This window comes from Gigantopelta aegis, chromosome 12 (genome assembly GCF_016097555.1).
Source record: "Gigantopelta aegis isolate Gae_Host chromosome 12, Gae_host_genome, whole genome shotgun sequence".
NCBI lineage: Eukaryota > Metazoa > Mollusca > Gastropoda > Neomphalida > Peltospiridae > Gigantopelta > Gigantopelta aegis.
Genome location: NC_054710.1, coordinates 5,484,625 through 5,501,825, shown reverse-complemented (window position 1 = coordinate 5,501,825; position 17,201 = coordinate 5,484,625). Strand labels below are relative to the sequence as shown.

Sequence of the window (17,201 nt, the reverse complement as noted above, 5' to 3'; positions counted from 1 at the left end):
CCTGAAAATTACCAATATTCTCAACAGTGACTAGTAATAAACTGCAAACATGTTTGGAGGATTATTTTTGTTAATATATAGAGTTCTTTTTGGAGATAATTATTTTTCAAGTGAATCTGTTTTGAATGTATTTTTTCCCAGGGTGTTCAGATGCTAATTATAAATGTCCTAATAAAACATAGTTACAGGTGTGTGATGGCATTTCCATTCTTCAGTCAAATGGAACGACTGATGGGTACATATTTGTAACGGCACAACACACACACAATTTGTTCAAAAACTGGGTTTGAACTGTCAGTTTTTGTTATAAGATAATCAATAGGACATGTCCTAGGTCCGATCGGTTTATAGCTGAAACTTAAGCCAAAATGAAAAGTTTGGGCCAAAGCCTCCTTCGTCTTTCACTTTTTTTCTTTAGTTTCTTCACCCTGGTGCGTGATAATGCTAGGAAGCCCCCCCCCCCCCCCCCCAAAAAAAAAAAAAAAAAATTATATCCTTGTCTCTCCCGTAGCGGGCATTACAAATGACAATGCCACAAGTAGTCGGCATTAATTATGTTGGTTCAGGACGAATGAAATCTAACAAAAAGATTCGACAAGTAGGCCTAGCTATTATTAGGTGTTGATGCCTTCCAACATGGCCGACCGCTATGGATCGTGGGTAATCTAGAATGACGCGTAACCCTCTATAAATAAAGTAAAAGAAGAAAGAAAAAAAGAGCGGAAACATATTTTTTGCGCGGTAACGTATTTTAAAAACCGCGAATTTCCGCCTTTACGCTGACATTTCACATGCCTGTAATAATAAAATATATAATTATCGAGTTAAATACATTGGTTCGTCTGACGAACTATCGGGTTGGTAGCGGGGTGATTCTGATTCTTAAATTATCGTTCATACTCATAGCGTAGAAGAGAAATGACACCCACCTTTGAGATGTTTTTCTCCTTTGGCGTGACTTGATACAGCAGAGATACCCAAGCTCTTGACCGAAAATTCCTTGTGACATATACGGCATCCAGCCTCAGAACGGGAGCTACCTTTTTTCAACCAATTTTTGTAATGATCATGGACAAGCCACGCATCCTGAAAATGGCACTGTCCAGGCATCGCTGCTTATTGTCCGAATTTCTATGAATTTTAGCCTATCATCCAGCGTGGCCAAACTACGTCATAAGCAATGGGGTTTCCGTAAGCAGAACACGGGCTACGTTACTAACAGTATTCATGGTGGCCGAGGTTCCCCGAGATGACCCTAATGCAGACACGTGACCAACTTCGGGCTGTGCTCACCAGCATGTCTAGACGATAGAACGGTTGACGGGAATACGCCTTTAAACGCATGCCGCCGCAAAAATGTTTTGACAAAATATTTTGTAGGAAACACGAGCAAAATCAAAAACAGAAATTTTATAAACAACAAAACACGATTTTATAACGACTTTTATTGACTTTTGAACAGATTCCTGAAATTTATGGATATTTAAGTACTTTTTTACAATTCAGAAATCTTGGACTTTTATGGATTTTAAGAACCCGTACGAACCCTGTGTAATAGCTGATCTCTAATTTTGTTTGCTTGTACTAGATATTTTCGTAGGTTATTGTTCTTTTTTGTTACTTGTAGTTAACAACTGCATAAATAGAAAAACACTTGGCCGCCTGTGATAATACATTTTTATTACTTACGAGGTACAGCATAACGAGCACTCCCCCCTGAATTCCGCGGCAAACATTTTAAAATTCCGCGGTAAAATTTGACATATTATGCGGTAAAATTTGACGAATTTTGCAGCAAAATTCTCCAACAAATAAAACTGAAAAATAACACTTAAAATTAAAACTAGATGTTCAAAATGTTACAGATTTATTTAAAAATCGCGAAAAAGCAGACGATTTATGTTTTAAGCAGACGGGTGCTTCCAGAAGATTGAATCATTAAAACTTGAAATGGAAACGATATGGAAAAAAAAAACCTCCTGTTTTTACGCTTACGGATTCTTTGTTAAATGTGATTTGTGATTAATAAATACTTAAATATTGTTGCTTAACATCACGATTCCAACAATCGATACTTATATGTTAATATAATTATTTTATATTAAATAGAATGCAATTGCTGAATCCTATTTCGTATTTGTGAAATCTGTCAAAATGTAATTACAACCCGTCTTCGTCGGTTTCCGTAACCTACGCACCGAGTAACGATCGGAACATCTCGCCACAATCCATTGCGCTCTATCTTGCGAGAATTTCCAATTCAATGACAGAAACTAAAGGCTGGTTCCAAACGCAGGTTACGCAGACTAGTAACTGTGAGGCGGTTACCAGTCCAGCCTGTAATAACTTAAAGGGACACACCCTAGTTACGTTTATTTGTTAACCATTACGGCGTTGTTTTTCGCTATTAAACCCCATTTTTCACAAATAAAATTGCACTTTACTTACATTTTATTATTTAGAATACACATTTCCATTCACCTGAAGTGCTTTTTGGTAATCCTGATGTTTGTAAAACCACGAAATGCATTTTTTCACAAAACGTGTTGTCGAGAAAAAACCGTTAAGCAAGCGAGGTCCAATCTATTTTTAATGTCACATACGTTGGTATATCACGTGACCGTTATCATTTTGGTTCGGTTTGTTTTCTCGTGCACGGTTCGCGCAATCAACATCCGATTTGTTGTTGTTCATTTGTGAGATTTTTCTTCACAGTTCGTGAAAATTTTCAGTAACAATAAAGTTCAGACAAGTAAGTGTCTCAATACAAAACGTTACAAACCCTTAAAACCAATAATTTTGCTAAGTCTTACGATATCTGGAGAGGGGATACAACCAGGACAGAACAGTTGGAACATGTCCAGGAGAGGTGAAACGAACGCACCCCAAGTCTGTGAAATTTGTCGTGACGTAGGCATTGTTGTGCTTCTACCGGTGACATCAGAATACTAACTTTCAAAATTATTTCAAGCAATTTGGACATGGGGATTCCCATGGTATTTATCGATATAAAACCTGCTTTTTCACTCCATTTGATAAAAACGTGATCTAAGTGTGTTACAGGTTTGTAGATTAACCAAATTATAATTTATTTTCGCTGGATGGAACTAGGGTGTGCGGCTTTAAAAGAAAAGAAACAATTGATTTATGTTTCTATTTATTACTGCATGGAAAGTAAACACTATTAAAATTCCATGTTTAATGTTACAATTCAGAAACATCGAACATTTTGCGGTGTTTAAGACAAATTCCACGGCCTAAAATTATGAATTCTGCACGTGTTCTGCACGAAAAGTGATTTTCCGCGGATGAACAACTATTCTGCACGAGAGTGCAAATTCTGCAAATTTTTCCGCGTCCGCGGAATCGCGGAATTCAGGAGGGACTGAACGAGGGTCATATTTATCGTACGATTTCCCTCGTATGTCATAACTAAATCGTATGTCCTCCAGGCATTGTCGTTTAACGATTGGCTGTTGTAAGAGTACATTTATTTCTGATTGGCTGACACGACACTCCACAGATACTACTTTCTTCATTCATACATTTTCACTACGAGTGGAAGCTTGTCACGAGCTGTTTACGACATGTTGTGTTGTGTACTCTTTACTTATGGGCGTATAAATATGACGTCACTTTAGAACGGGTTGTAATTTGGTTTTTCAAGACAGTAATGAACAAACATTAGTCCGCCGTTAAGGAAACGTTATTTTGTAAAAATGACTGGAATGTTCATTTAGCAGTACAGTTCTACGGTAATAAACATAATATTACATTCGTGTCTCGCTCGGGAAATATGATAATTTAGGCACTCGTGTCGTAAACATCGTCTGTCATGGATACTCATATAATATCCTCTATTTATGGATTCCACTGAAGCTATAAGGCTATGAAGCTAGACGTGTCGACGTGCGCACTGAACTTGCTCCCCCCCCCCCCCCCCCCCCCAACAAGCTTTGGAATGTTGTTGGAGTTCCGCGTTGCGTATACCGGGTCGCGGGCGACCGTGACTTTGGTGTACGGGGACGCGGACTCCAATAAGAAGAGGAGAGAAAGAGGAGGACGGAGGAAGGAACGCGCTGCAGGGGCGGCTCGGGGGGAACCAAAGCTGGCAGCTCAACCGCCAGTGGCAGTTCCGTCTGCGTCGCCGCCCCCTGCTTCACCACCGAAGAGGAAGAAGACGCCACCGGCGGAATCGACCGCGGAGGTGACGAGCGACCTGTTGGACACTGCTATGGCCCAGTCGCCGCCGCCTCGATACACTTCCACTCTAGCGCCTCCGGTAAAGCGGTCGACTATACAGACCGCTCCCGTTGAGAAGCGCCCTGCTGTTGTTGAGGCGACGGCGGCCGTCAAGAGGAAAGCAACATCTCCTGCAAGCCAGCCTGTCCGACAGACAACACCCCCGGAGGAGGACGTAGATACCTGGCAACTGGCCTTGGGGAAACTTAAGGCTCAGTACCGGGACTACGTCCAGGGCGAAGCTGAGGGGCCTGTTTTGCAACCAGGACTGGAGACCGCTGCCAGACGGGAGCCACTTCGAGCTCCACAACATTTGTTCTGTCTTTAACTGTGGTCACCAGAGGAGTCGTAAAATGAACTGTACTGCTTTTTATACATTTTCTAAAGATATAACATTTTAGGCCTATTGAGGCTGGTATTTACGCCGTATTAAAACATTATTTTGTGCGTTCATGGAAACCATAAAGGAATTCATCAGATTTGAAAAAAAGATGTTATGGGTGCAGAACGCGGGAGGGGGCGGGACCCATGCCCTCTCGCCTGCATTTCCTCCGTTATTGTTCTCTGGCTGAGAATGCTGTACTAGAACGCCTGAAAGTCGAACTTTTGTTGAGGGAGCATGCCTCAAATTCCCTATAGCCCCCAGATTTCCATCCCATGTAAGAAGGCAGCTATTAAATGTCAGGTCATGTAATACATTTATATGAATTATATATATATTTTTTAAATACCGTAAGTCATGATATTAAACAATTTACAGTGTAAGTGTGTGGTGGTTGTTTTTTGGGGGTTTTTTTAATTAGTTTTTTGTTTTAGGTTTAGTTTGGTTTGGTTTGGTCTTTTCTTTTTCTTATCTTTTTTTTTGCTATTCTTCTGTTTGGAATTTTGTGTGTGTGTGTGTGTGTGGTGGTGGTGGTGGTGGTGGGGGGGGGGGGTAAACCTATTTGTGGATAAGTATGCATATGGCAAACACCCAGTCATACTTACCGGTAAATATTAACTCGTTACTTATTCCGCAGTCTCATCTCTTAGATTAAGTGGACCCTCGTACAAGGGTCCGTTCATGAATTAGGCAATGTAACATTCTAGTGGGGAGGGGAAGGGATTTTATGGGAGTGTTACGAAACATGGGAATGGAGGAGGTGGTTGTCAAGAGTTATATATCATGTTTTAAAAATAATTTTATCATATTTATTTATAAATTAAAATGTAGCTAATCATTGCTGTTGCGTTTTTTAACTGATGATTTTATATGCAGTGGTATTATTACCAAATAAACATAAATACAAAATCTTATAATATTAGTCAATATGTCTTTTGGGAAAGGTTATGCATTGAATGTTACATAATTTTCGAGTAGTGGCCTATGCGTTACAGAAGGTCACACGATTATGGGAAGGAAGGAAATGTTTTATTTAACGACGCACTCAACACATTTTATTTACGGTTATATGGCGTCAGACATATGGTTAAGGACCACACAGATATTGAAGGAGGAAACCCGCTGTCCCCACTTCATGGGCTACTCTTTTCGATTGACAGCAACGAATCTTTTATATGCACCATCCCATAGACAGGATAGCACATACCACGGCCTTTGATGTACCAGTCGTGGTGCACTGGCTGGAGCGAGACGATTATGGGAGGAGGTCGTCTGAAAAGGAGCTTTTAAAATACGTTTTTCTACTAGTGAATAGTTGGGGGTTCTTATTACTTGGATTGATCTCGAGTGGTGAATTTAAAGCATTTTGAAAGTATTGTCTCATGAATGTAATACCTCACTGGTCAGCATGGTCAGAAGAAAATTAGTCCTGTCGGAAGATGCCAAAAAATTGGATGTGCCAGTAATGTATTAATTGCCCCTCCTATTATTTTCAGATTCCTGCCACTCACTTCAGGCTCCTGTGACTGACTGTCTCTCCCCCTCCCCTCTCTGTGTGTCTCTCTGTGTGTGTGTGTGTGTGTGTGTGTGTGTGTGTGTCTCTCTCTCTCTCTCTCTCTCTCTCTCTCTCTCTCTCTCTCTCTCTCTCTCTCTCTCTCTCTCTCTCTCTCTCTCTCGCACACAATGTAAATTGTACATTATTTCGATTTCAAACATATACAGGAACGTGTATGAATTAATTGTCGCTGGGGACAGGCAACATTAATGTATAACAAAACACCGTTCACAAGTACCATGTCACTTTAGGCGATGTCGTCTTAACATCATGTCAACTACAGCAGTCCGAGCTCCCCATCTTAGATTTTTAAAAGAGGGGTAATTAACAAGACTTTTTTTTTTTTTAGTTGAGTCGCGTCGTATAGTGTGAATGGATTTCAGACACGACCGATTGGTCAATGATCGTGGCCCACGACGCGACGCGACTGTCCAGTTGAGTCGCGTCGTATAATGTGATCTAGGCTTAAGAAGCAACTCATCCCATCGCTGACTGCAACTCCGGACATCGGCTCGCCGTAGTCGCCAACCTCTCCCCTAACGGCCTTAACGAGGCCACGCGCGTGGACACATAGATCGGATTTTAAACTTTTAGACCTTCGTTCAAAATTGTATGTCGAAATTACCTCTTTTTTTAAAATTTATTATTAAATAGTCCGATCCTCTCTTCTTTCTCTTATTTATTTTTGGACTGTCCTTCAATAATGCTCCAAATTATATAAATATTCGGCCGAGCAGTTAATTCATTTTATTTTTGGCTTGTAATTTTTTTTTTTTTAATCCTACTAATTTCCCCTGCGCGTGCTGTAACCTCACCGTGGTGCAGGGGTGTAACATTCTCTTTGAGAATGGCCAATACAGCACACATTGAAGTTTAGAGTAAAATTCGGTGTCCGTAAAATTCTGTGATATTTGTATTTGTATTTTTGGCACAGTTCTTTACACTGTTTTTGTTTAAACCTTGAATTTTTATATTGATGTTGATCATCACTTTATTTATTTGCATTATCATAGTTTGACACCCAATAGCCGATGTATTTTTCGTGCTGGGGTGTCGTTAAACATTCATTCATTCCTACTAATTTCTTTTACTAGTTGCTAATTTCAAAATTCTGTCCATTCACATGGACATGTGTTTTTGCTCATTTTGGTCCATTTACCCCATTCTCGGCTACTTCATCCTCTTATTTCTTCTTAGACATGTGTAATGTGATGCATCCACTCTAGTGTTGGGACGGGATCTAGCCCAATGGTAAAACGATCGCTTGATGCGCGGTCGGTTTGGGATCGATCCCCATCGGTGGGCCCATTGAGCTATTTCTCGTTCCAGCCAGTGCACCACGACTGGTACACCAAAGGCCGTGGTATGTGCTATCCTGTCTGTGAGATGGTGCATATAAAAGATCCCTTGCTGCTGATCGAAAAGAAGTGGCAACAGCGGGTTTCCTCCCTCAATATCTGTGTGGTCCTTAACCATATGTCCGACGCCATATAACCGTAAATAAAATGTGTTGATTGCGTCGTTAAATAAAACATTTCCTACCTTCTCTTGAAATTGTGTAATGTGCGACATTTGTTTTTGCTAATTTTGGTCCCGTACTTCTGACGGCGACAATTATTCCGTATACAGTTCTGTTCTTGTACGATTGTTTTTCAATTCATCAGCATTTCGAAGTGGATAATTATTAATGTGCCACTGCCATTACTGTCGGGGGCACTAATGATGACAAGTAGTTAGGAGTCATACATTGAATCATTTTATAAAAAGTACACGTTTTATGAAATTTACGGCGTTGGATTAAAGGAATAAATCCCGTTTTGTTATAGATTTTGTTGTGGTTAGCGCCCCTAAAAGCACCACAAATTGTTCGAAGTGCATCAAAATGAAATTGTTCCAATATTTCTACTTGACCTTCTTTACAGTTATCCCAAGGGCCATATATAATCAGTGGAAAAAAATATGTGATTTATAAAATTAATAATCTCTAGTGATTTCCTATGTAAGCGATACTTCAGGCTAGGGAAGCAATTTATCGTTGGGCCTTCCCTTTGTAAGCAATTGTTCAAAATGACAACGCCACTGCCCATCATTTTAAAATGTTAGACCAAGATGTTATGATTTTAACGTCTTTTATTTTTCAATCACCTAATTACAAATCTGGTTGGGTACGAAATTGAATTTTCTTTGAAAAGGTAATACAACCTGTTTTACCGGTAAGAACTTAACCTGTCATTTGTCTGCCCAGTTTGATATCAAGCGTAGATCTGAATTTAGCGTACGTTATCCCAAAGCATAATCATCTAAAGTAACACAAAGAGAAGAATCATCGGCGAATAATCTAACATTACAAGTAACATTGTCAACAATATCGTTAATATAAACCAAGAACAGGAGAGGTGCCAATACTGATCCTTGTGGTATCCCTGCCGCGGACATAAATATAAAATATCACAACTTATTATATACATAGCAATGAAATATATAGATCTACGGCAACCATAAAAGTGATACCCGGTGAAAAGTCATATTTTCACTGTATTTTTAGCTTCAGTGACAATATAGAAATCGTATTTAAAAAAAAAAAAAATTGTAACACTTCATGATTAAATTATTTCCCTTGGTCTTGTTTATTCGTATTTAAGTTTGATGATTACCAATGCATCTGATAGTATTTGAAAACTAAAAAAAAAATGCAGTTTAAACAATTGTACCTATAAAAAAGGATATGAAGTGCAATTACGATAAAATATCTAAAACGAATTGAATACGAAGCTAAATAATGATGACACAATGTAGTGTCATTGAGTATAAGTGTAAGAATTTAACGGCGTTTGATTGGATATGTTTTTGCGAGGGTTTTTGAGGATCGCTATGTCAGGTATGTTTGCATAGCAATATTATTAAATTAGGAGATAACCATATGAAGTTTTTAGATTTGCGCGTGTTATTGTGTATTTGATCCAGCAAATGCCATTTTTTACCGAAGGCGTTAGCCTCAGGTCAAAAATTAAACATTTGCGGGCATCAAATAGACAATAACACGCACATCTAAAAACTCCATATGGTTATGTCCATTTTAAACTGAATCGTTTTTCTACGGAACTAACTGTATATTTAGTATTTCTTGAAAAAAAAAGATCTGGCTACAATCTAACTGTAAACCCTTGAATCGTCAACTTCGCCTGTTCGCTAACGCGTCGCCAATAAAACTAACTTTGAGACAATAAAAACCACCGATATACGTCCGCAAATCGGAAAACACAGTAGGGTTATCTCCTAAATTAAATATAGATAATTTTTATTCACATTCCTTTAAAAAAAAAATTAACAGTAACTTTCTGGAAAAATTCCACCGGAAGAAGTATATCACGGCGTTAAAGCCGGCGCACACGAGCGATAAAAAAAACCCCAACGACGTGCGTTAAAAATCGCAATCCGGCAAAAATCGGATGAACGCAGTAAAAACGCACCGTGTTGTGTTGCGGCTGCGTTGCGTTTTTTTAACGCTGCGATGCATTTTCAGAAATCAAACATGTATGATATTGAACGGATGAACGCAGACCGATCCGAATAAACACCCCCCCCCCCCCCCCCCCCCCCCAATTCGGGCAAAACAGTGGGGAAAATTCGGGCAGTATTTATCTGGGTAAAATTTCGGGCAAATCAACCCCTCCAGCCCCCCTAAATCAAAGTCCCCAGTCCCCTGTCTGTATATAACGAAATTAACAATTATTGGTTTCAGCGATGAATAGAACTGTGAAAAGAGACCCGATCATTAAAAATGACTAACATGTAAATGTTCCAACACAGATAATTTCCAACTGCTCATCTTTGAAACAAAGACTAGGCATGTATAATTAATGACATTTCTAAATAGATGAAATTAAAAAATATAAATTATTACAAACAATTGTGAAATAAGAAAGATTTATATCGTAATAGTATATTGTACATAATGTTTTAAATAAAGTTTATTATATTTTAAAATGTATTAATAAATTACATTTAATCTTTGTTATTTTTCTTAGAGTAAAGTATAAATAAATTAATTAATAAAAGAAATCGTCAGTGGATCGCAGGAACGCATCGTAGGTAGGCGCACACGAGACGCATCCGTCTGCGTTGAGTCTGCGTTTTGTAACGCAGACGCATACGTTAAAAAAACGCTCGTCTGCGCCAGGTATTAGCGAAAGATATTACCAAAAAGCGAAAGATATTGTCAAAAATTAAGAAAGATGTATATAATAAATAGTCCACTTCATGGTGCTTCGCAATTCATGAAAATATGGTTTTCACACATTACTCATTGACATAAAAATCGTATAATATTCGACCCCCCCCCCCCCCCCCCCCATGAAACAGCCGCTATTTATAGTAGTAGTAATAATTATAACTCAAGGATCTATTTCATTTCAACTTATTTTCGTGCTTATATCCAATTAAGATTCAAGCACGCTGTCCTGGGCACACACCTCATCTATCTGGGCTGTGTGTCTGTCCAGGCCGGTGGGTTAGTTGTTAGTTGGTTAATGGTTAGTGAGAGAGAAGAGGGTGTAGTGGCCTTACACGTACCAATTGAGCCCTTAAGAGCTGCGAACCCTGTACCTACCAGGCTGTAGTCCGATGGCTTAACCACTGAACCACCGAGGCCTGTTTTCAAGGATGTATCAAATACTGGGCCGGCAGGGTTTAAATCAGATTTGGTTCCAACCAAGAGCGGAAGGCGCGCTGTTACCAGACTTTTAGGTGGCTTCGAAAATGTGGTCCCAGGGTTTAAATCAGATTTTGTTCCAAGCAAAAGCGGAAGGCGCGCTGTTACCAGAGTTTTAGGTGGCTTCGAAAATGTGGTCCCAGGGTTTAAATCAGATTTTGTTCCAACGAAGAGCGGAAGGCGCGCTGTTACCAGAGTTTTAGGTGGCTTCGAAAATGTGGTCCCAGGGTTTAAATCAGATTTTGTTCTAACCAAGAGCGGAAGGCGCGCTGTTACCAGAGTTTTAGGTGGCTTCGAAAATGTGGTCCCAGGGTTTAAATCAGATTTTGTTCCAACCAAGAGCGGAAGGCGCGCTGTTACCAGAGTTTTAGGTGGCTTCGAAAATGTGGTGCCAGGGTTTAAATCAGATTTTGTTCCAACCAAGAGCGGAAGGCGCGCTGTTACCAGAGTTTTACGTGCCTTCGAAAATGTGGTCCCAGGGTTTAAATCAGATTTTGTTCCAACCAAGAGCGGAAGGCGCGCAATTACCAGAGTTTTAGGTGGCTTCGAAAATGTGGTCCCTGGGTTTAAATCAGATTTTGTTCCAACCAACAGTTTTAGGTGGATAATATAAAAAAAAAAAAAAAAGCTCCTGAATGTGACACGCAAAGGCGATCGCGCACTTCAAATGTGAAGGACTGCCAAAACGATTATACAAATCTTTCAGATTAATAACTCGTCAATAAAATAGCAGCCAGCTGCTTCCTGTTTATCCTAGTTTGTTACCTCGGGCTAGTGTTGATATCTGTGGGCTAGTAGATTTTTTATCTTTACTAGCCCGGCATGTTAATACAATTTGTACAGTTTTACAGGCCAATAAATATTTTGGAATAAAAACAACGCATTAGTAACTTACTTCGTTGAGAGTTCGTGAAATCCACACCCAGAACCAAGAGTGTACCAACTCCAATAAGTGCACGTAAAAGGATCATACCTCAAGAAAAAAAAACAACAAACAAAAAAACCCTACAACATAGGTACATACTAAGATAAATACACGCATATATTATACAAGTATTGTCTCAAACAAATAACAGCTTTATTTATACAAAGATTCCCGACATTTCTTTTTATACGGATATTTCCCCATATTTCCCGCTTCAGAAGGGTAAACCTTTTTTCTTCGAGGAGGGGTGTGTGTGTTACATACGACCCCCCCCCCCCCCCCTCGGTGACGGGCCAGGTTAATTTTGTATCATAACTGATTACTTTATATTCAGTTATCCACAGTTGATGTAACTACCTCTATCATGTTACATTGTAACTACCTCTATCATGTTACATTGTAACTACCTCTATCAGTTATGTTACATTGTAACTACCTCTATCAGTTATGTTACTACCTCTATCAGTTATGATACATTGTAACTACTTCTATCATTTTACATTGTTACTACCTCTATCAGTTATGTTACATTGTAACTACCTCTATCATGTTACATTGTCACTACCTCTATCAGTTACGTCACTACCTCTATCATTGATGTTACTACCTCTATCAGTTATGTTACTACTTCTATCAGTAATGTTACTACTTCTATCAGTGATGTTTCTACCTCTATCAGTGATGTTACTACCTCTATCAGTTATGTTACTACCTCTATCAGTCATGTTACTACCCCTATCAGTTATGTTACTACTTATATCAGTAATGTTACTACTTCTACCAGTTATGTTACTACCTCTATCAGTTATGTTACTGCCTCTGTCAGTTATGTTACTACTTCTATCAGTCATGTTACTACCTCTGTCAGTTATGTTACTACCTCTGTCAATGATGTTACTACCTCTGTCAGTTAGGTTACTACTTCTATCAGTTATGTTACTGCCTCTATCAGTTATGTTACTACTTCACCAAAGGCCGTGGTATGTGCTATCCTGTCTGTAGAGCCCTTGCTGCTAATCGAAAAGAGTAGCCCATGAAGTGGCGACAGCGGGTCTGACGCCATACAACCGTAAATAAAATGTATTGAGTGCGTCGTTAAATAAAAGATTTCTTTCTTTCTTTGTAATCCATGTCTGTTCATTTCTAAATCTGCGATATATTCCTTACACAATTTGACGATTACTGACCTTGTCTTTGTCGTATTTGCGGAATTAAACACAGTATGAATAAAGATGTTATCTTTTGGTTGCAGGACAACACAGCGTTTTGTCAAAAGATTGTGCTTGTTTGCATTACAATTCATTGTCAAAAGATTGTGCTTGTTTGCATTAGATGTAGCAGTTGACGTTGCATTACGTTACATACTCATTAATGGGATAGAATTTTGTCTCATCTTTATTTTCATTGATTAAATCTCCCAGGCCAATATCACTTTCGATGGACCGGTGGGACCGTCTCGGGGCAATATCGCTATTTACGGAAGGTCACGTGAATTGTTTTTGATATATGTTACTACCTATATCAGTTATGTTACTACCTTTATCAGTCACGTTACTACCTCTATCAGTCATGTTACTACCTCTATCAGTCATGTCACTACCTCTATCAGTCATGTTACTACTTCTATCAGTCATGTTACTACCTCTATCAGTCGCACGCCACATGAACGTCCATCAGAGCACCATGTCATGTCTCTGGAACAGGTACCAGCAGTTTCAATCAGCTGAAGACCGGCCCAGAAATGGAAGACCTCGCATAACTGCAGCACAAGATTGCTACATGCGGGTTTTGCACTTGCGTCACCGAACTGCCACAGCAACGAACACTGCTGGACGCATACCTGGTTTGAGAAGGGTGTCTGCACAAACCATTCGGAACTGACTACGAGAAGTTGGTTTACGGGCTAGGAGACCGTATGTTGGCCGCGTCCTACGACGTCAACATCGACATTTACGTGTTCGCTGGTGCACGAATGTACATGGGTGGAACTTGGGAAACTGGCGGCGAGTATGGTTCAGCGACGAGTCACGTTTCCTTCTACAGCGACGTGATGGACGACGTGTTTACAGACGCCGCAATGAACGTTTTGCAAACAACTGCGTCGCCCAAGTTGACAGATTCGGTGGGGGGAGTGTCATGATGCGGGGAGCCATCTTATACACCGACAGAAGTGAACTTGTGTTCGTACAAGGAAACCTGACAGCTGTACGCTACCAGGACAATGCTAGGCCGCATACGGCACGTGTAACAATGGATTTCCTACAGAATGAGAACATTAATGTGCTACCATGACCATCAAGATAGCCAGATCTCAACCCCATTAACATATATGGGACGAACTGGACAGACGTGTACGCCAGCGTGACCCGGAGCCTCAGACGCTTCCGCAACTGTCGCATGCACTGCAGGAAGAATGGGCTAGGATTTCACGTGCCTGGATTCAGAGACTCATTCAGTCTATGCCAAGGAGATGTCGCGCAGTGATTGCTGCTGCTGGTGGCCACACAAGGTACTGATTTCAGAGCAGTCGTGCGACGCTGTTTGGTGACTAAAACGCCTCCACTGCCGTCAGTCCATAGCAAGAACATTGTCACATACTCATGTCAATTTTTACTGTGATACGATCATAAATAACGAAAATATGCCACTTTGTATTAAAGAGATAATTCCATGAATATTTCGCCTATGCGTTCCTTTTTTGACAGAGTATATATATATATACATATACACACATACACATACACATACACATACACACAGACATACAGACACAGTCTTGTCGTTGAAGGGTTTGACCCGGAAAAAAATGGTATAGAAAGTAATTTGATATCATTTGAAGCGCATTTTCTGGTAGAACAACATGTCCAAAATGCATTAAAATTCGCGTTGGGGAATTGTTTATTTTTTTTTAGAAATTTTGTTTTTGCCCTTTCTTTACACTGTTTTTATTTAAATCTTGAATTTTTATATTGATGTTATCATCACCTTATTTGTTTGCATTACCATAGTTTGACACCCAATAGCCGATGTATTTTTCGTGCTGGTGTGTCGTTAAACATTCATTCATTCATTCATTCTAGGAGTTGCATTTACCATAGTTTGACACCCAATAGCCAATGTATTTTTCGTGCTGGGGTGTTGTTAAACATTCATTCATTCATTCATTCATTCATTCATTCTAGGAGACTACAACCTTCAATGAATACAAAGGCCATATAAGTGGAACTCCGTACACTAGTCGGATCCTGTCTTGGACAGAGGGGCCGGCCAAGGCCGGCTCTTGTGCCCACGGCAGGCGTGCGCTACAACAGCTTGCTCTGAATGTGCACGTAAAACCCTATGACCTGACCTGACTAGTCGGAATCATGATATTATTATTATTATCCGTGTAGAAATGTAGTTCCATTTGTTTTATTCTTCCCTACTTGTTTTCAGGGGCGGATACACGGTTTATGGAAGGGGTGACCGGCTATGAAATGAGGCCTCAGAACATGTGCTAACTGGAAGACTGGTACTAAATATGAGCGAGAGACAATGCTGTTAAAAGTTCAATTCGTCATCAGTTGGGTGGACAGTCATGAACTGGTCGCAGGGGCGGATCCAGGAAATATTTGGGAGAAGGGCTAAGGGAATAAAGGCACATAGACCAATGCGTAAAAACGCAAACCTGACGATTTTATTTTACTTTATTTATTTATTTATTTTTTAGCCTGAAAAAAAATGACACATCAATATATTTGGGTGGGGTCGGGGGCCAGGTCACCAGTTTCTCCCCTCCAGTTCTGGGCAGGACCTAACTAAATCCACCCTTAATTTATTCAGATTGGGATCTTAAGCACACGTCTTAAAAACGGGGCGTTTAGTATTATAATCTGTTAATAAATATGGCTCAATGTATATAGAAAATAACTTATTTATATTTTAAGGGTAAATTATATTATCGCACGCAGCGCCAGTGCCACTATATTTGGCAGCGGTAGACTCGTTAACTGGCAGAAAGACAATGGCGTGACGTCACTAAAGACAGGTTTAGTGCTGAAACATAGACAGTGACGTAACAAAACACTGTTCGTCTATATAGGCTATAGCCATAGTCTGGTTTTAGTTTTCAAAGCATATTTTTCATATATTATAATTTTTGTTTGTGTCAATGTAGAAAATCCCCCAAATGTTTTGGCAAAAAGAGATGATGTTTTCAAGTGCCCTCAAAATGTTCAAGTGCCCTTTTTGTTTGTATAAAAAATGTTTTGCATGTACGCATTTTTAGCTGCATGAAGTTAAGATGTGCGTGTATGCACAACCTTGCAGATGTGTGTCCGTTACCGAGTCTCAATGGGGTTCACCATATTGTCTAACGCAAGAAATAAGCGCCTTAAGTTGCCTGATCAAAGTTGCATAATGATAACCTAATAGTTTTTGCTTTGAAATTGTATAGATTTTCGAAATTACTAAAGAAGAATAGGCTCTGTCATTTTTATGTATATCTGGACAGCTGTCTCTAGAATAGTGCCCTTTACAGCTATAATTTCACAAATGCCCCTTTTATCGTTGTTGTTGTTTTGTTGTTGTTATTGTTGTTGTTTTGTATAACTGCCCTACCAAGACAAAGCCGTCCCAAGAATAGTTCCAGCTAAAGATATACTTTACAAATGCCACTTTGTATTTGTATTTTATTTTATTGTTTATGTGTAACTTCTCTACCTAGACAAAGCCATCCCTAGAATAGTGCCTTTTAAAGTTTTAATTTGCAAGTGCTTACAAGTTTGTTTATTTTCCTTGGCTATATCTGCCATACCTGAAGTCCGAACCAAATTGTTAACAACTGCAGAAAATGACTCTCCTACCTTTAGTTTAATTACCGTTACATTTCCCCCAAATTTTGTCCACACATAAGCCATTACAGTGACACAGATTCCACATATGAGACTATAACGATGTCGCCAGTATCGAGTTTGCTGAGATAGCATAGGGCAAAATACATGCAGTTTTCTGCCGTCTGCCATTTTGCTTCTTTATGGAATATTCTTCAAGAGGTGTGAAAGCCTCCAAAGTATGTGACATAATTAATATAAAATCAATGATCTTTAGTGGTATATTTAAACAAATAAAAAATAATTTTAAAAATTAATATGACGTCATCACGTTTGCTTTATATCATAACATGTTATGACATTGCTAGATTAAGTCATATCCTTTCACCCCTCTTGGAGAATATACCATAAAAAGTCAAAATGGCAGCCGGCACAAAATTACATGCTTTTTGCCCTATAGCATATGCGAACTCAGCGAAGTCGAAAAAGGTGACATGGTTATTATCTAGTATGTGGAATCTGTGTCATTGCAATGGTTTTTCCTAGATTTCTGTCTTGACAAAATGTGAGTAAAA

General features: G+C 39.4%; 1 protein-coding gene across 1 annotated transcript in view; it reads right to left on the bottom strand.

The window, feature by feature from the left end:
- LOC121386421 (protein TsetseEP-like) overlaps positions 1–17,201 on the bottom strand; it is a 41,353-nt gene that overhangs the window by 20,744 nt on the left and 3,408 nt on the right. The window contains exon 2 of the mRNA XM_041517308.1: positions 11,786–11,863. Within this exon, the coding sequence (XP_041373242.1) occupies positions 11,786–11,861 (76 nt within the window). The 5' untranslated portion in view covers positions 11,862–11,863. The remainder of the gene's footprint in view (positions 1–11,785; positions 11,864–17,201) is intronic.